This window comes from Nasonia vitripennis, chromosome 3, assembly GCF_009193385.2.
Source record: "Nasonia vitripennis strain AsymCx chromosome 3, Nvit_psr_1.1, whole genome shotgun sequence".
Lineage (NCBI taxonomy): Eukaryota > Metazoa > Arthropoda > Insecta > Hymenoptera > Pteromalidae > Nasonia > Nasonia vitripennis.
The window spans coordinates 19,880,001-19,900,401 of NC_045759.1; the positions used below are offsets into that span (position 1 = coordinate 19,880,001).

Here is a 20,401-nt window from a genome sequence, read left to right on the forward strand (position 1 = left end):
GCGATTGGATGTTTTTGTACGATTCGGCAAAGTTTTGGGAAAAGGTAATTCACACATGCCATAAAGATAAAACTCGTCGAGTATATCGATCAAACGCAGAGACCTCGACCAGCACATACGTCTTCAGCTGGCAACAACGCAGTTCCTGTGCGCGCACGTGTCTGCAGCATTTTACTTTCCCTCCGGCTTATAGGCACGCGACATTAAAATAACGCGCTTCCGGTCCGTAAACAAAAATACATATGCGCCACTCGTTATTGCAATATTCGCTCTTACTCCCGCAGACAACGACTAATCAAAGCAAACGCTGTACTCTCCGAAATTGACTCGATCCTCCTCCAACAACAACCGAGCACTTCCCCCTCGCGCAGTAACGCATACATCCATAATACGAATTAACCCAAAAAGCTCTTCCGATTCCCGCGCGATATCCCGAGGTATACTCGCGCAAACAATAGAGAGCAAGCCAACGCTGCTGCAGGTGCTGGACGCATACATCACGTGTAATATCCGGGGAAAAATCGAACCTGCTCATCAGCCGACCGCAACATCCCCAAATTGTAGGTATATCCCTATAGCAACGAGACTATAGACAGCTGCATGCAGTTGGAGAAGCGCCACGTGCTTGCGAGGCGCAATTCATTTGCGTACGTACACACGGCCCAGCTATGCACACAGAAACAACGCGCGCGACTCTTGCATGCCGTGCACTGCGCACACATCGCCTGCTACGACGCGGAGAGCACAATGGAGTGCCGCACGCGACTCTGCGGTGAGACAGACTATATACGCGCGTAAGTATACGCAGGCGGTGTTACGCGTTCCAAGTTCTTTCCAAGTTCGGAGCTTTGTGTTCGACGAGAGCTCAGAGCTTTTTTTATTTATAAAAACTGGCTTACAGAGCAGCGGCGAGTTTTCAAAAGCATGAAAAATTTTCCTATCCCCGAGTATAGAGAAAAAGCTCAGGGAGACTTAACGATTTCCGATCCGCAACATAGAGAGAGAGAGAGAGAGAGAGAGAGAGAGAGAGAGAGAGAGAGAGAGAGAGAAACCCCCATACGCCAGCGACAGCCGCCGCGCTGCAGTGTGTACACACATGCAAAAGCATTAGCAGAAGAAACGCACAGCCGTCGGTTGGCTCTATGGCTTCTGTTCGAAAACAATAAGCAGAAAGTCGCATGTATATATCCTCTCTCTTTCTGCTTCGCCTTCCATTCTGCGCACAGTCTGCTGCCGCCACCGCAGTCTATGGGGAGGGCTAAACGCGCAGACACACAACCCTCCCCGCACACATAGGTACGCAACACACTCGCTCTCCCCGAAAGAATCGACGAGAGCTATCTCGAGGGCCTCTGTTGCGGACGACGCGATGCATGCACGAGTGTGCGCGCTGTCTGTCTGGGCCGTCGATAATCTTTTTTTTTTTTTTGCTCTATGCGCCAGTCCTCGAGTAGTCTCTCTCACTCTGTCTCCCACGGGAGACTTTCTTTCTTTTTTTTTTTTTACTGCGGATAACTCGCCTGTTTTTTTTTCACGGCTTTGTCAGGGACAATGAACCATGTGACTGGGGCTCTCCTTTTTTTCGCAGCAGCAGCGCGGCAGCCGCAGTATTATGCGCCACGTGCTGAAAGAGTTGAAGCGAACGGTGGGAGTTTAACGGCGGAATGATTGCGGGGTCGTCGCCGAGGGGTTACAAGGAGGTTCCGCAGTTCTTTGACGCGGCGGATAAATACAGAGCAGAAGATGAAGAAGAAGAGGTTTGCGGTGTATTATCGCTGCTTGATACTCTGCTATTTGGGTCGGACGGAATGCAGTGCCCTGACAAAGTAATTCGATAAAACGACGAAAGCTGTGTGTTATTTTTGTCCAGCGCTTTTTTTTCTCTATATCCTCATCAGCATCTCCCGTTTACGCTTGGTTTTAATAATCGCTGTGCGATGGCTGAGGTCGTGTCTTTCCGTATGCAACGCGTTCCGCGTCATTTTCGCTTTTTTTTTCATCGTTTGCCAGCGCTTTTAATGAAAGCGATATGCACAGGCGTTGCTGACGACGCAGAGTTGTTTCGATAAGGGTTGCGTAACGATGCGACGACTTCGTGCGGTTTCGTTTCACTAAAAATACACCGATGTGTTTTTGCGCCGTTTCGATAATTTTGAAACCAAAAGATAATAAGTTCCTTTTTAAAAAAGCTCGTGCGCCCAGCCTAAATAAACTCAAAGCCGCAAGCGAAAGTAAATCCTCTCGAAAGTGAGAATATAAAGCGAGGCGTTCGTGACCCAGTCCACCTATTTCAGTAGGTAGGTAGGTAGACATGCAGTCGGATACATATATACATGTATACCCGACCGGAGCTCGTGTAAAACGGTATAATCGCGCGGCACGATTGTCGAGAAAAAACGCGCGCCCCGACGCCTAGATTAAAGTTCAGGAGTCATTCGTAGGCGTGCCTTTCTTTTATTCAGCTCTCCCTTTTCGTCTATACCTCTACACCCCGGGTCGGGGTTTTAATTTGGTTCGACGTTCGCGCGCGACTCCGAAAAGTTCGTTTGCAGGGAGGGAAAAAGTTGAGCTTTAATCCCAGAGTAAATGCGAAAATTCAGCCGATGGAATTTTTCGACGGGGGAAAGTTCCCTTTCTCTTCTTGAACTTATGACATTCAAATCGAGAGACCCGAATGAAACGAGAAGAATTTTTTCCCGCGTATGTACTCTGGTAAATTAAATGCAAAAAAAGAACGCGACGAGTACAAATAAAACGCTACGCAACAAAAGCAATCGTTCGAACGAAGTCAGTCGGCCGAAATTGCAATTCCATCAAACCGCGTCCTATACTGCATCGAAAACAATGAAACAGCCCGGTCACCCAAATCACTTCATTTCCCCGCGCGAAACCGGCATTCGCACAACACACGTACACACCTTTTCACGGACAAGCACTTCCTGACAAAAGGATCCGCTCGTTGATAAGGCGGACTCTCCGTGATATACATGGTCCCGAAAGTAGCGAATTAATTAAATTCGACTATAAGTTGGGAGACGAGATTTGGCATGTCTGCGATGAGGAGAGAGCACGTCAATCGCACGTTTTTAATCAACGGACACAGCAGAGCGAGGACCGAATGCTATTACGGCCCAGTAGCTGTGTTGCAGAGAGGAGAGATGCATTTGCGTATTTTTTCTCTCTCGCGCTCGAGGAGGGCAAGGGTTGCCTTCGGGGCGACGATGTGCGTATCTCGCTAAATGGGTCAGCCCAGAGAGAGTTGGGGAAAATTGCGAATCGTGAGGGCATCCGAACGCGTTGTATATTAAACACTCTCTCCTCCTTTCTTCTGGAGCAGAGATGAAGTCATCGGCGCGCCATGACGTCATGATTTTCATAAAGAAAGCCTCAGCATCAACGAGCTATATAAAGTGTGAAACCTTTGATCTCTTCTTATCTTTGTAGAGCGGAGATTTAGCACTATATCGTCGCGCATAGCCTATAACTCTCAGCTTTGCGCTCTAATCGGTTCGCTTAATTCAATGGCATGGCACGCGCGTATAACAGACAGTAAAACTCGCGGTTTCGACAACAATATCATTTCAATTTCATTTCAACCGAATCAATCAGCCCGAAGCGCCGCGATCAAGCGCAGCTTTCCAATCAATCCCACATCAGCACTTTCGCCAAGCGGCCAAAATACGCGCGGCAGTATACCGTAAAGCGTCAATCATTCTAACAGGGGCTGGACTCTATCGCCAAACGGCCGCGCGTCGAAAGCTCTCTCTCTCTCTCTCTCTCTCTCTCGGGAAAGGACGTTAGCGCGCGTGGAATGTTCCGCGATATCGGGATCGATTAATATTATTCGCGCCGTCGTCGAGTCTAGAGCCATAATGAGTCGAGCGCGTGTGCGCGCATAAATTCTCGCTAGCTTCCGGTTCCTCCTTTGCTCTATGCTTATGGCCGTCGATAGGAATTACGCGAGAAGTTGCGGCCAGGAAGAGAATTCGCGCTCGTTGAATGAACTCGAAGTAGTTGCTAGTCCCGAGGCGTGTCGTCGCGAAATATGTTTCTCGAGAAAATATCGCGATGCGCACGCTTTCCAATATCCGCCGGGGAATCGTACGCGAAGCGAAGAAACTGCGATAACCTCTCGCGAATCCAATATAAAAAAGTACGTTTAAATCCCATCAGCTTGCACTTTTCACACAATGTCGCACACAAACAAGCTGCCGCGGAAACGTCGTCCCGAAGGATTCGGTCGCCCAGTCGCTGCACTCTATGTATCCGCCGCATCATCGAGTTTACGTTGCCTGGAAAGAACGCGCGTCGGGCAATCATTTTCTCGTCGCAGGCAGCGATTCTTCCAATCAGGAAATTGCCGTGAAATTGCGCCAGAAATTGACGCCCGCCGCCACGTCGTCCCCCTAAGGAAACACGCCTCCCGGTGTCCTTGTAGCTACACGGCGTAAAGAGAAATATACGCGCGAGTGTATGTGTGTATACAAGATTTCTAGGGGACTGTATTGGCTGTAAAGTTTACTCGCGCGTGTCATTCGGGAGCGAGCTTTTCGCCGATGGAATTAGATGTCGTCGAGGAGAGCGAAATTGATGTTCGAATTGGATTACACCTGAATTTTCGAGACGCGTGCGCGTTGAAATCTGAATTGCAAAATAAATCAGTGTGTGTGTGTGTGTGTGTGTGTGTGTGAGCGCGATAACGAGCATCAGTTGAATTATTTAGCAGGACTAATAATCCTGAAAGCCTCGTTCGCGCGAGAGACGGGCCGTCGAAAATAATTTCCACTCTGCGCTCTGACGGATCGCGTTTCGCTCTCGAGAAAAATTAAACGTCTCTCGATCCCCCCATCCCCTTTCCGCCGAGTGTAATCTCATTAGCGCGTCGCTGCAGCGAGAGAAAAATTTCGCCACTCGGGAGCACCAAGATGAAAGAGGCGGCAGCGAACCAATCGAGAATGAAGCAGCAGTTCCCCGCGGACGTTACATAATCGATCGTCGGGGCGACAAATTTTTTTCGCCGGCTCTCTCTCTTTGTCTGTGTACACTGCAGCGGAGTCGTTGCGCCTTTTTATAAGTTACGCGACGAGCGTGTGTTGTGCTCCGCTTTATTTCGCGCTGTTAGAGAGAGAGAGAGAGTCGCTTGTTCCCGTCGTCGCATTGTTCTTCGCTCATAAGTTCGGCTGCGGAGATATTAGGAAAGAGCGTTCCGCGTTCGTGATTTTTTGCGTGCGAGAGTTACTGTACGCGCCGCGGAGCGTATGGAGATATCCTCCGGGGAGTTTGGTAAGAGCGAGAGACGGTTTCGTGGCTGAAATAATGGGACCGTTTATACTACGCCTTCTCGATAAAAAAAATAGCCGCTCAATCCGCACGCATCAGCGCAATTAAATTACACATCGGCAGCGAAAATTCCTCATCGCCAGAGTGCGGCAGCGGCGTACCTTGTAATTATTCAAAAATGCCCCGCCGACTCCATTTCAGCCGTCCTCGTATCATAATCGAATGACCAAGCACCAGCAGCAGCCGCTGCACACACGAGAGAAAGAGTCATCGCACTCTGCTCTCCACATAATAACGCAGCTCTTTCTCGCTCGCCTTTGTGCCTGTTTCGCGCGGCGTTTCGTCTCTCTCTCTCTCTCTCTCTCTCTCTCTCTCTCTCCGCGAGAACGGATATACCAAGAGAAAGAGAGAAGGGCTGCTGCTGCTGCTGGAAAGGCGAGAAGGCCGGTGCTTTCGAAAGGGAGCGAGAAGAGAGCTCGTAATTTCGCGTTTCCCGGGCATCGAAGCGCGAACGGAACGGAAAAACTCTCGGCGCGCGGCGGTATTGTTCCCGTCTTTTTCGCATTACGCAAACGAGCTCTCTACTGGCCCCCACTGTAGCAGACCATTGTTTTCGGCAGAGGTGCTGTTCTTCTTCTTCGTCATCTTTTCCGTTATGCAGACGCGGAGGCGGTGGTGCGGCTGCTCTCGCGCGGCGGACGACGAGAGCAAAGAGGAGCAGGAGATAAGAGTCGCGCGAAGCAGAAGAGGAGACACAAAGGAATTGTGACAAGGTATACGCCTGCGCGCGGGTGAATGGTACACGCTTGCGAGCGAGCTTTTTTGCGCGAATCAGGTCTTTTTACCGTATTTCTCTCTTCGTGTGTCTCGCGTGAAGTTATATGGTTAATTTGATGCCGTAAGATGAATTACGACTTCCCGCGATATAACGAGGAAGCGTAAACTCAGTAATTCGTTACCTTAATTCCTCCAAATGACGCGTAATAATACAAGCGGCGCATTAGAATTTCAAAAGAATCTCCTCTCTCTCTCTATCTCTCTATCTCCCACTCTACTGACACACAAAAACGTTACGTTACGTAGAAGTTTAATCCTAAGCCTCCAACCACAGTCCCTCGTTTCCCCCCTCCGCAGCCCATCAGAATTAACATCTCACAGCCATCCGATAATCCTCCGGCACTAGGCACCGCAATTAGACCGAAAAAGGCAAGCTGTATGGGATAGTATAATGAATTTGGAGGAAGCTCACTTGCTATACGCATAGCAGCAAGCAATTAGCAGTCCCCGGGAGCAAGGTTTCAAAGTGGCTTTCTGTAACGTGGAAAGTGGAGTAAATACCCCGCAGACGATGCTTATCTGTTTAACGTCGCGGCGAGCGAGAGAGCCTAAGTGCGCACAATGAGCAGAGGTGGAGGAGAAAAAGAGAGACGATTTTCGCGCGATTGACGATGAGGAACGACGACGGCGGGCAATCGCGAGCTTCCTCTCTCTCTCTCTCTCTCTCTCCGATCGGATTGAGAGATTACGATGAAGCGGGTGTATATCAGACGCTTGCGCTTCTATTGCGGAAAGCTCTCGCCGAGAAGCTTCCTCTTCGCTGTTGTTAGAGCTGGACACTTTGCGAGCATTTTTTTCGATAGCGACTATTTTTAGCAACGACGGTGCCATAGAAAAATCTCGACGGATACTTCGCAGTATCCTACCAGCCGATACCAGAGACGTATATTTAAAAAACCAGCGCAAAAAACGCACAGCCGACTCGCGCGCTTCTTCTCTCTCCCCCCCACACAGAGCAGTGTGCGCCACGTGCCTTAAAAGCATTGCCATGGCAGACACTCTCGCGCGCGCGCAGGAACGTGCCTTCAATGAGAAACTCTCGAAAAAAAGCGCGAGAGAGAAGAGTCGCTGAATTCTTCTACGTCTCTCCCCAGCGGCTGCTATTGCGCGGATACCCGTCAGAGAGAGAGAGAGAGAGAGAGAGAGAGAGAGAGAGAGAGAGAGAGAGAGAGACCACTACGATGTGTAGGTATCTGGAAGGGCGTCGCGACGCGAGTAGTACACGCGTTTGTACTATCTCTCGTAGTTTTTTCACCTCTAGCGGGGGCCGCTCCCTCCTTACCTTCCTCGCGCGATGCTTCTCTTCTTCTCTTCCATTCACGCTTCGCTTCCTATTCAGGCGGCCGAGGAACGCTTGTTGTCGCTTCGAGAAGGAGGGAATATTTTGATGCTGCTTTTCGAACTGGCTGCGTAACGGTTTTTTGTCGCGCTTCTCTTTTGATTATACTCTCGGAACTAGCTGCGTGCTCGTCTCTTTGACGAGGAGTGTGCTTGAATTACAATCCAAGCAATCCAATTGGAAATGTTGTCATCGCAACTATAGCCATTCGTCACACACAGCGCGGAACAAAGAAAGACACTCCTGCGCGGCTCATCACCCTTTGCAGCGCACGCGACGCAGAAAAAATCACGCGAAGCCCTAATCAATTTTCCATCGCTCATCGAGCGCACGCACCGCATCTCCGTTTCTCGGGAACGAAGGAAAAAAAGTGTCATACGAGTTATGCCAAAAAAGAGTAGCTTATACCACCCACAGCCTAATTAACCGGCTGCACGGTTTAATTAAGAGCCTTTGGGTAACCCTAAACCATAGCAAACAGCACAGGCAGCAACGACGACGCCACGGCCCAGGCAAGTATATAACATGGCGTCGAAACACCTGCCGTGCGCACATGCTACACTAACCCTATTCCTGCAGGGACTCGGTGGCCTTCTCGCTTTTTGTTCCCCCTCGACGAAACAGCACAGCAGAGCCGCTGATGCCGCCGTGCTTCGCTACTTCTTCAACAACGGATGAACGAGTCATTGCCATTGTGCGCGAGCGAGCGTTACCGCGCCGAAGGAAGAATGCCATTATAAGTGTGCGCGCGCGCGCGTCGCGCGGTAATAAGAAGCCGGGCCGCGAAGAATACATATGGATGTATACGTAAGTAGGACCTAGTTTCCCTCCTCTCCGCAAGCTGCGTGTTGATGCTAACTTTTTTTTTTAACGAGATGCAAGGTTTCTTCTTCGTATGTTGTACTTTCCAGCACGATTTATTGGGAAAGCACAAGCGGAACTCACTCTCCCGCGCGCTCTTATCGCTGATCCTGATAATTAATAATGGGAATTTAGATACCGACGGGGAGAGGGAGTATATAGATAATAAAATAACGATCAATTCTCCATTATAAATTTTACAGAGCCGCACCACTTCGATCACCGCCAGCAGAAGCGCTCATCCCAGAAATATTAACGCCCTCTCTTTCTCTCTTCCGCGAGAGCACCGCAGCCAATCTAAATATAAAACAATCTCGCTCTCTCTCTCTCTCCGACATTCTAAATCGATTAACCATAAAACCAGCCGCCAAACATTTCCGTCAGCGCTACACTCGCTCCGCCGCGCCGCCTTCATTATTAAAAGCTCGCTCGGCATTAAAAATGCAAAACAAAAGCGCGCGAGTAGCCCCCCCCCCTCTTCTCACTTTGAAAAGGGGTAGTGCAATAACCCTGTTCTCGGGGAATTTATCGGCTGCTCGTCCATCATCGAATTAGAGCTGCTGCTGCTGCTGCTGCTCTTCCTTTTTTTATTATACCCTCTTTCTCTCGCGTTTTATATCTCCCGCGCAGCGCGAGCTTTTACAACAATTACCGGCTTCGGGGGGTGAATAACCCCCCGTATAGTAGCTTCAGCAGCGAGAGATAGGAAAAAAGGTATATAGGCAGCGGGGATGGAGGAATTTTATCGATATATGGGAGACTTCTTTTCTCTCCGCGCAGGTGTGCGGGTGGTGCGCTCTGTCGATATAGTTTTACACGAGGCTTATGAGGCGTGAGCGAGACAGCGGCGGGGGGGAGGGACGATCGATTATTTTCCGATTCGCGGCCTCTCTCTCTCGAGCTGCACTTTCATGCTAATCAAACTTTTAAGCCTCGCTAGCTTGCCTTTTCGCTTTTTCTCTCTCTTGCTCGCTTTGTACTACAGCAGCTGTGGAACGGAGAGAGAGAGAGACTTTTCAATGGGAGCTAGTGGTCGTAAAGTTTTTTTTCGGCTCCAATTAATTCTTTAATGGGGGGTCGTGGAGATTATAACGTTGCCGGGGATCACGATGTTAAGCCGATTAGTCTGTTTACCTTCGTGTTATTCCATATTATATTCTACGAGTTTATATTAGAGAGATAAGCTTCGATCAACGTGTAAAGCGAGTATTTTATTGAATCCTACAGTTTTAATAATGATATTCAACCCGATGCGCAGATAAGCATCTGACGTTTGCGCAAGCCGACGATTTGTCCAATTAGTCAACGTCCGCACGATCCCATCGATACAAACCCAAATCCAGGTGTAACCCAAGTGAGAGAAACCTTTCGAAAAACGCCCGTATTGCGACACATCATCCTCGGAAAAATCTCCGAGCTGGGACGTCGCGCATCGAGTAAAATCGACTCTCGATGCTCACTGTATGCATACGTACACACGTCTATAGAGAGAGACCTGTCGCCGAAACTGGTTTTCCCTTTTTCTCCTCCACGGCCGCTTTAATCCCTATACGCACGACGTCGCGCTGCTGCTGCTGCTGCGAAGAGAGAGAGAGAGAGAGAGAGAGAGAGAAAGATAAGCGCGCGAGTAGCATCGTGACTTAACCTTCAACGAGGAGGAAAAATTCCAGGACTGCGGAAATCGGGCCTTTGACTTTTTTTACCTAAAGTGCCCGAGCGCGTCGATTTTTGGGCGGTGTAATGGCTGATGCTGTAAGTACCGGTGTCGAGATGACGATCTCGATACACGCAGAGAGCCGGCGATGAATCACGGGGAGAGAGGAGGAGGATCACTACACACTGATGACACGAGGCCGCGTAATAATATTATAATCGCTCGTGGAAATCCCTAAAAATACTCGCGCCGCCGGAATATTTGCATATCTTCCACATGGATCTCGCGCGACGCTGAGCCGTGTGTCACTTCCTCCATACGATAATACAGCGCTCGCGACTCTACGATTCTGAGAAACCCCGCGCGCTGCAGCTTTCCCTCGTAAACAAAGACCAATTCGCAGACCACCTATCAATACCGCCGCGCGCATACCTTTTATACCCCTAAAAAAAGGACCAACTTTTTCTCTCACACACATGCGGCTCAAAACCCAAAAATAGCGCCTCCACGTATATACACAGAGAGAGAGAGAGAGAGAGAGAGAGAGAGAGAGAGAGAGAGAGAGAGAGAGAGAGAGAGAGAGAGAGAGAGAGAGAGAGAGAGAGAGCGAGCAGCGAAAACGAGTAGCTGCGGAGCATAGCGGAGGGCACAAGGGGAGAGTCGCGCGGAAAGAAAGAGAGAGGCGACCGGTTTTGCGCGACGACGAGTCTCTCTCTCTCTCTCGCTCACTCTTTCTACCGCCGAGTGTTTTTGCTGCTGCTGCGGCTGTCGGGGAAAAAAGAGCGGGAGAGCGAACTCTTGCGCTTAATTGCGAGTACTGCGTCTAGGCTGCAGAGAGTGTGCGTGAGCTGCTGGGTTCTATACTGCAATGATTAATATTGCCGGATGCGCGTACGCGAGATGAGATGCTTAAATTGCGCGCGATATTCATTTTTTTTTTACCGAAAAAGACATTTAGAATTTGCGCGAAATAAATTATCGACTCGAAGGTCCCCGGTCACCGCGTAAGTTAAAGGCGGCGGATAGCACGCGTATTTTTTGCCGGAGGAATGTTTAGCGTGCAGCTGTGGGGATAAATAAAAATCCGCGTCGATTAGCATAAATAAGAACCAGTTTGCCATTATACATAGTCGACACGCCATGTGTGTATGAGTTGACAAAAACTCGAGACACCGAATGTATATTACAGGAGAGAGGGAGACTAATAATCTGCATACATTTGCGTGCTTATCGGTGACTCTAACGATCTGTAGAGAAGCCAATAAACACTTAATAAATTCCATAAGCGAGTTACAGAATATTCCGTGAAAAAAAATGCGTGCACTGAAGAAAGTGATATGGCAATGATCTCTCGCTCTCTGTGCTGCGTGTGTTCGAAATGAAAACCGCGCGCGCGAATCTCCACGCGTGCGTGAAACTCGACGCGTAATACCAATAGTACGCATGAAATAAGAAAGCGATACGACTCTGCGTATATATATCTCGTATCAGTGCAGTGCATAGAAAATAAGAGGATTTAACGCTTGGAGTGAGTCGCAATAACGAGCGGATGAAAAAAAGTGACAGGATTATTGCATTATGCATTGTTTCAAATCACTTTGAAGTAGAGGCGAAACTGGTCTCTGTGCGCAAGAGTGAAAACTACTTTTACTCTCTGTCTGTTGATTTAGGTATAAGAAAACGAGCTTCTTGCCGAACTAGGCATTATCTTCACGGATCGCGATAAATTGCAATTGTTCTCAAAGCCTCTCCGAATTAACACATTCGCGCACCTTGCCAGTCGCGCAGGCTCTCTAAAAAGCCCTTACCCCAGCAATTATTCGACGTAAAAATAAAGCACTCGACTCTCTCAGCAGTTCTTACATTACACAAATCAGCAGAGCAGACTCGAAAAGTGAGAAACAACTCGCCGGCATCGACGCCTCCCCTCTCTCTCTCTCTCTCTCTCTCTCTCTCTCTTTCAGGATAACTAATTGCATCAAGCGCGGAGAGAGAGAGAGACACTCCGAATATTCTTAATTAATCCTGCAAAAGGCTGTCTTTCGCGGGAAATCCGTCATGCAATCGCGCCCGGATTCCTCGCCTTTTTCACTCGCCGCGCACATACCTATGCCAGAGCGTTTATTATCTCGTATGCGAAATCGCGATCTCGAGGTAGGTGCGCATACGCGTCGTAGGTTGATGAAACGGTTGGAGATGCGGTGCACGTATAAGTGCGTCGGGCAACGGTTAGCTAATTAAATCGGAGGTGAATTAGCCGCTCGCGATACAGTTTTGCTAATCCTAACAGTTACGATTTTTCTCTTGTGTGCATAGGTAGGCAGTAAGTGTCTTTAGCGCCGCGACACAGTGCGCAGCATTGTGCGGCGTATTTTTCACGGTGCAAATATGCGATAGAATTATCAGCCTCGATAAACACCGCGGACTTTTTCCCTCAGCGAACCGGTAGCATCTTATCTTGAATAAAGGAGCTGCACAAACTCCGCGGGCTGTATCGGGGAATGCAGATTTTTAAAATCCGAACTCGAGCTTGCCGCGATTGCGCGAGTACACAATGGAATCGCCATTAAATACTCGGATCTTTCCAACGTCCACTATGCAACGTTCGTAATGACACAGTGCCAAAATCTCCAATCCCATTACGCAAGCAGCCCATAAAATCCCGGTATCTTCGAGAAACGAGGCAAAAACATCGAGCCGAGCTAAAAATCGACGGTACGCCGAAAGTCGATACCCTGTACTACCGGTCCTTTCACTCTCACCCCTGTTGCAACGCGCGTGTGCGCTATAACCTCCAAAAACGGAATGCACCTGCCCTCTCTCTGCCAAGACGCTCCCGGCGCTGCACACACGCACGAAAAATTCCGCTCTCGAACGGGGCAGCGCGCGGACTCCAGGAGGAAAACCGTTAAACGCCAGCAGGCGCACGACGACCGGTGGGTAGGTTGGTATAAGGCCGCGCGCACACACACACTCGATATATTCCGCGCGCGCGACCTTCGCGGCAAAAAGCCACTTCTCGGTTCTCTCTCTCTCTCTCTCTCTCTCTCTCTCTCTTCCTTTCTCGGCCGTCCCGGAACACACTACGGGTAGGGGGGCTATACACTCTCCGAAAAGAAAAAAATCGCCGACGGAGGTATGCGCGCCTGCAGAAGAGAGTATAAGATGATGGACTTACGAGGCTGGGCCTGGCTTCTCAGCCGACACCTGTGCAGAGCGGCACGAGTCCCTCCTCCTGCTGTTGCTTTTCCTGTATAACCTGTTGGCTGGGCTCTGAGTATGTTTGTTTGTGTGTGTGTGTGCGTGTGTGTGTGTGTGATGCACTTTGCACTGCGATCGGTATAGGTGTATACGATAGGCACTCGACTCTTGTTTTACATCCGGCACAAACAACCAAACAAAAACGAACACAATTGCTTTCCGAGGGTTAGATCTCACTGGCGTGTTAGTTATCACTGGATTTTTTCGCTGCACGTGTTGCTTTTCGCGATTGTCACTGCACTGTTTGCTTGTATTTTCCTGCGCGAATATAACATTCATACACATGCACAGATCACTCGAGCACCACCGCCGCGCGAGCGAAGCAACGCGAGCCGACTGAATCGGAGTCGCGCGTTTTGTGCCGAGACGGCGCCGCTGCCGCAAGAATACAACGCGCATGCGCACCGCGCTGCCAGTTGTGCGGCGCCGGTGTTTGAATTTTTTGGATGAATTATAAGTATAGCTCAAAGAAGGAACAAATTATTTTTAAAATTAATAATCGTTTAATCAATTATTTATAATTTATAAAGCTATTATACAAAATACAAAATTTATCTTCTCGTCATTACGTTTTTCCATTCGTTGGCTCTGCATCGTCCTTCTTAAGTTCGTATATCTAGAAATGAAAATGATGTTTGAGTTATAGTGTGCACATCGAAAGTAAAAATCACAAGGATAATCGATTGAACTATAACTCACTTGAATGTACGCTTCAGTTAAGGTTATCATCTGGGGTAAGATTTGTGTAACATGCAAATCTTGCAACTCGTACCATTGCCCAGTTGCCTTGTGCAATATGTGCACTCTGTAAGTACCATGACTAGGTTCACCATCGTGGACAATGTTGGCCACGAGTTCGTATGTTGTACACGGATGCATCGCTTTCACCTCTGGCGTAAGGATATCGCCAAAATCAACATTTCTGAACAAGATATAGCCCACATGAGTTTTTGTGTTTTAAGGAATTATGCATAGATGATACTCACTTTACTGGAAAGTTGACAATCGTAGGGTTCTTTTCCACAAAGAAAGTGTTCTTGGTAAATCGCTGAAATATAAATATTTTTGTAAAATCGTAACAGATTTTTCTACCTTATTATATGAAATTGCAAATTACCTTGATGTACAGAATAAGAAATGGCGGAAGTTCCCTAATTTCAAACCTCTTCATAAAGTTTTCTTTGTATGTCTTGTATTCCTTTTCGGAAACAGCATTAAATTTGTTCAAAAGGGTGTACAAATTAACCTACAGGAATTAAAGTTTATATCAATATGATAAAAACAAAGTATGCATAGAAATATGTTATGTATAAATAAACGTGAATATGAAAAAAAATTACTTGTGGAATAATGTTCTCTGCATGCTGATCTTTAAAAAGAGGTGGAGGAGGCAAATCGCAAGTCAAGTACAAGAATGGACTCTCAGTCACAGTTTCACCATATTCAACTGTGTTCAAGAGTTCACTTCGCTGACTTTCTTCCAATTCAAGCGGTGGTATTTTCCGTGTATAAATCCTCATATGCCCCAAAAACGTCTTGTATATTATACTCGAATCTTTCTTTTTTGTGCCATTCAATGCTATATGAAGTGCATTCAAGAACCATGAAAGGAAATCCACAGGATCACCTGAAATTTGAGTAAAGTTATTAACAATATTCTTATAAATTTCTACAGGAAAATCGCACACACCTTGCTCGGTAAATTGAAACTTCTTTTTACTCCACAAAACTACTGCCTGTAACATTTCATGAGGGCTTACATGTGCCTTAAAATTACGTGGATTCCATAATTTTCTCATTAATTCTCCAAACCTTTGTACAAGTTGGTATGATGAATCTCCTGGTGGTCTCTTAACCTTTGAATAATTTGATTCCCTCAAAAAGTAGTCACGAAGTGGCGTGACATGAGACAGCGCCTGTTAAAGTGATTTAGACTTAGATAGAACATTGATGTTGAGAAAATCTATTAAAATAATATATTACCTGCAAAATTACGTTGCAATAATCATTAGCTTTGATATTGTTCATGCCAACAATGCCCGGAGAGTACATTGAGCCATCAATAGCCCTGGAAAGTTTATCATTCCTATCCAATTGAGCAATTTGATGTTTATCAAATGTTGGGTTGAGAACATATTTTATGTCATCAAGCGACGAATCTGCAATGCAATAAATTGAATTAGATATGAATTAAAATGATAATGTATGCTCTGCTTCAAGCAATATCCTCACCTATAATTTCGTAATTGTCCGGTAAACAGTAAAACTTTAGTGTATGGAGATTCAAAAAGACGTGATGGTATTCTGCTACGCTATGTGTATAAGCATGTGTATTGTTTCCACGGCCCTGGAAATATTTTCCACACACAAGACATGCGTACACATTTATTCTTGAAAGTGAGACTGAGCATAACTTTTCAAAATCAAAGTCAAGAAATTGCCTATTTATAGTGTCCAAATAAGGACATAATCTAGGTGCCACTGCTCTTTGCTCCTTCCCGTAAGCTGAAAAACAAAATGAAAATTTATTTTCTATTGTAATCAAGGAAAGTATCAACAAACAAATGATCCTAACCTATGAGAATCAACAATCAGACTTCACATAACTGACTTCTATGTACTAGTAGTCGTGTATTCTACTTATGGAATAATATTTAAGTATGGTTTATTATAAAATAAGTTAAACTTACGTTCATCTTCGTCATTATCCACGTATTTTCTTTTTAAACTCTTCTGTGAAGTAGAAACCGCCATTGTCAATGAAATGAATTACTAATGTATACGCGCATATATAGTATACTAGAGTATAGACTTGCGTGAAACTTGCTGGAATGCGGCAGGGTGCGTACACAAGATGCGGGAAGTTTTGAGAATTGTGAAACGCCACCTTAGCCAGCCAATCAGGTGCGGGCGGGATGATTGTCGTCGGTATCGATATCCATCTTCCATATACACACGCCTATATATATATTATATACCTCCGCATAGTGTGGGATGTGGATCCAATATAGGTATGCATATTCAGTCGATATTTGAGAATGGCTCCTCGACTGCTTTTAGCTGTTGTCCTGTTGGGTAGAAAGGAGACATTTTTTTTGCATCGTGATTGAGTTTGATTTTTGTTAAGTTTGCACATTTTGGAGTTGTGAGTTTAGATGCGATGATTATACGCGATTGCGGTTATTAAGTAGATTTTGGAGTCCCTGGGCTGAGTTATGTACTGGCGAGGCTGGCACTTTAGCTGATTGTTTTACATATACAGAAGCTTTTTAAGGTTCGTTTTTTGTGTGAAATTTTTTCTAAATATTTTTGTTTAAGGCAAAGTACAATTTGAATAATAAGACTGTGAATGTTGATTTACATTTTGGCAGGGAGCGACTCCGAAAAAATTTGTACAAAGCATCTTTTGGAGTTGTACATAAGAAGGGAAATGTACAGAGATAATTCCTAACCTCTCAACTCATACTTTTTAAAAAAAGCTTTTGCTAATTCTTATAAGAAACCTGCTTGTTTAATGAAATAAAAATGGAGGAACTCAATTATCTGTGTAGACTGTGTGCCACTAAGATGGGTATTCTCATGGGATTACCTATCTTTGAAGGTGGAGAGCAAATGAGAAATATCGATAAAAAGATAGCCGCTTGTTTACCTGTTCAGGTATGTCTCATTTTTCACTAAATACTTATTTGCATATTTTCATTAACATACCATAGCAATAATTATTATTTCAGATATCAATGTCTGACCAATTACCAAAGGTAATATGCAATGAGTGCGCTTTCAAAGTTGATGAACTTTATGATTTTCGAGAAAAAGTTTTACAAACGGAAGGCATGTTTATGGAGATGTTAAAAACCATAAGCAAGCAAGATGTAAGTCCTCTAGATAGTGTAACTCTTAAAGAAATTCAAGAAGGTATAGGTAGACTTACCAATAGTATTCATGATATGCAGAATACGAATATCTCAAGGCATGATGTGCAAAATGGCATTCACGCGATTCCTGTTATAAACAACATTGGTCTTCCCAATAGAGAGCAAGTTGTCACTCAAGAAGAAATGAATCGAGAAGAGACTGATATAGAAGTTGCAGGTTTTCATTTAGATGGCGAAACTGTGAGAATGGTCAATGAACAAATGAGAGAGGTATTGCAATTTTTTACCATACAAATTTTAATTTAATCAAATTAAAGTATTCTGTATTAAACGTTTATTTGTATATTATTTTCTAAAGGTATGTAAACAAGAAATGGCAATGCAGCTTGAAGGTGATATGACAGTCGAGAACCTCACCGTTGCTGGTCATCTCAGTCAGCTAGACATTAATTACGTCACCTCGATGACGTCAGCTGCCGACCACCAGTCACAAAAGGAAGAACAAATAAGTGTGCATTATTGTGATGAGATCAAGTTCGATGGCATTGCTGCTAAGAATCTGCAAGACAGGCTGGTTGCAGAGTCTGTCAGTACAGCTAACAGCTTCCCTTCGTCCAGAGCCGAAAGCGAAATTGACGATGGCTGTAACGGCAACGACAACCCACTCAATAATGCCGAAAGTTCTGCTCATTCGTTTTCCCTGCCTTCGACGAGTCACGTGGATGTTGGAGATAATACTGATGGTATCATGGTGCAGTACACAAAGAGCACAAAAAATGCGCTTTTAGAGAGCGCTTTGAATAATCCTACAATTGATGAGACTGAATCACACTGGTAAGTGGACGAGATAATATTCAAAGATTCTTTTGTATAACGTTTCCCGATGATGGCTTATCCTTGCTCGCAAATAGCCTGTGACGACAAACTGGCCGCTACAGCTCAAGCCTGCGGCTTGCTGCATCGCTGAGGGAATATTAAAAATGTTACAAATCTCATCCTGATTTAAAAAAAGCCAAGCACTTAATATTTTTCAAATAATTTCGCAGGTATGTCTGTCCATTTTGCAACGAAGCCGCCTCAGAACCAAACAATCTCGCCTTGCACTTTAACCAGCACTTCTGCGTTTGCCTAAACTGCGAGATGTACTTCACAAGTATTGAAGTTCTTAATTTACATAGTCAAGATTGCATAGAGAGCAAAAACACGATTGATGAGATGAAGGATTCTGAAGAACCAAAGGAACAACGAAAACGCCAGGCTGCAACGGAAAAGAAGCAACCGGGATCTTCAAGACCTAAGTGGACGCCCAAGATCTGCACACACTGTGGAAAACAGTATCGAACAAATTATAAGCTTCAGGTACTGATTATTAAAGTGACAACATAAGTAATTCATAGTTTTTTGTTATTTATTTTAAAAATACATTTTTGCAGGAACACATGCGAAAGCATACTGGTGAAAAACCTTACCCATGCATGCTCTGTGAAAAAGCTTTCCGCAGCAAAATTGGCCTGGCACAGCATACAGCCACCCATACTGGCCAGTTTGACTATAACTGCTCGACATGTGGAAAGGGCTTCAGCTGCAAGAGCTACCTCATTGTTCACCAGCGCGTGCACTCCGACGTTAAACCTTATTCTTGTAAAACTTGCGGACAGAACTTCAAGACCAAGCAGTCTTTGCAAGACCACGAGAACCGGCATATGGGCGTTAAGCCTTATAAATGTGAGATATGTGGCAGGAGCTTCATTACGAAAGGACTGTGCAAAAGCCATCAAAAGATTCACTCAGGAATGGATAATAGGCAATATCCATGCGTTGTCTGCAACAAGATGTTCGTAAGCAAGAGCTATCTGAATACACATCTGAGGATTCACACTGGCGAAAAACCCTATTTATGCGAGGTATGAACGTAACTCATCAAATATTCTTTGCCCAAATTAATTATATGCAAATAACGTTCTAAATTTCAAACACTTTATTTGTAGGTGTGTGGTAAAGGTTTTCTTACAAGGGTCGATCTTAAAATCCACTCCACAATGCACACGGGCGAGAAGAGTTTTAAGTGTGATCTTTGTGGAAAGGTGTTCGCTCGTCGATCAGCTCTTCGTTGTCATCGACGATCACATACTGGTGAAAGACCCTATAGATGCGAAATATGCGGAAAAACCTTTACGCAGTTCAGTCCAATGGCGATACACAAGAGGCTGCATACAGGTGAGCGACCTTATGAGTGCGACGTGTGCAATAAAGCCTTCGTCTCGAGGTCGACAATGATGTGCCACAGAAAGAAACATAGTGCAGCTGATCTATCAGCGGCGCAACAGAAGGCGCAGAAAGAGGAAGTACAGCAAAAGGAGCCTGAGCTCACAGAAACGCAAGAAGCGAGCGTTGCTGCCTCTGTGGCAGCCGCAGAGTAAATAGTGTGAGTTAATTGTTGAAGCAAGTAAGAATGTTGGAAGGAAGTCTTTTTTCAAATGTGTTGATTTTTTAAATTAAAGCATCAAAAATTATTTAAATAAAAAAGTTTAGTTTTTTAAGAGATTGCTAGATATAATTACAAATGTTGGTAATTTGATTTTCGTTTTATTGTATATGATTTTTAATTTTTTTTTTAGTTATTTATACTGAGAGCTATCTTTCAACATACTTAATTGCCATTCTGCTTTTAATACATGTATATTTAAGGTAGGATTTCCAAATACTATTTTTTTAAGAGAACGCAAAGCCCAAGAACACTTTGTTGAAAAAAGTGTGACTTGATATTTTTTGTAAATTATTGTTTCACTTCATTGTTTTGAGAAGAGGTGGGTGAGATGCATTAATAATACGCTGTAGCGTATATTTTTTACTAAAATGGATATTTAAACCGACTGAAAGTGCTGTAATACACAAAAAAGGAAAGACAAACAAAGCATTTAACTACTTTTGTACTTTGACATTAAAATGTAAATATAACAAATCATGAAATAAAATATTGCAAATCATTAAAAAATAAACAAAATAACAAAACAAATGTGCTGAGATTTGCACTTAATGTATTTTGTACATAGTAGCACTAGGTAAAGCACAGTTTTTTTTTTTCATGTAAAATATTTCTTACATAAAGTCGAATGTTTTCGTCGTCGAATACATCACATTGTATAATTTTGTTAAGCAACTATTTTATACAGTTAATCTTGTATGTATTAATACATATGCGATCTCTTATGTATGATTTTACTTTTATTTCTATGTAATCGATATATCGATCGTCATAATAAAAAAACATTCGTGAACTCATAATTTTGATTA

At 45.0% G+C, this 20,401-nt stretch overlaps 3 protein-coding genes across 6 annotated transcripts in view; 1 reads left to right on the top strand and 2 right to left on the bottom strand.

Annotated features, from left to right (window-relative positions):
* The window catches only part of LOC100119820 (rap guanine nucleotide exchange factor 2), a 116,899-nt gene extending 103,334 nt beyond the window's left edge, over positions 1-13,565 (bottom strand). For 2 of the 3 annotated variants that reach the window (XM_031927985.2, XM_031927984.2), the window contains exon 1: positions 13,150-13,565. The gene's annotated coding sequence lies outside the window, so the exon portion shown is untranslated. The remainder of the gene's footprint in view (positions 1-13,149) is intronic. The other variant, XM_032597802.1, reaches the window with a different exon arrangement.
* Positions 13,566-13,715: 150 nt separating this feature from the next.
* On the bottom strand, positions 13,716-16,172 carry LOC100119953 (U4/U6.U5 tri-snRNP-associated protein 2). Its single transcript, XM_001603592.6, has 9 exons — positions 15,923-16,172; positions 15,465-15,737; positions 15,216-15,391; positions 14,923-15,148; positions 14,573-14,859; positions 14,350-14,478; positions 14,219-14,280; positions 13,932-14,154; positions 13,716-13,848 (listed from the first exon to the last, which is right to left on the bottom strand). The coding sequence occupies exons 1-9, from the start codon at positions 15,984-15,986 to the stop codon at positions 13,798-13,800; spliced, it is 1,491 nt and encodes a 496-aa protein (XP_001603642.2). The 5' UTR covers positions 15,987-16,172; the 3' UTR covers positions 13,716-13,797.
* A 7-nt stretch (positions 16,173-16,179) lies between these two features.
* On the top strand, positions 16,180-20,392 carry LOC100286829 (zinc finger protein). Of its 2 annotated transcripts, NM_001159346.1 has the most exon segments (8): positions 16,258-16,506; positions 16,604-16,889; positions 16,964-17,104; positions 17,186-17,377; positions 17,466-17,941; positions 18,154-18,466; positions 18,541-19,011; positions 19,096-20,392. In NM_001159346.1, coding segments are annotated over 7 exon segments (2,157 nt in total). In that variant the 5' UTR covers positions 16,258-16,506; positions 16,604-16,757; the 3' UTR covers positions 19,528-20,392.
* The last annotated feature ends 9 nt before the right edge of the window (positions 20,393-20,401 follow it).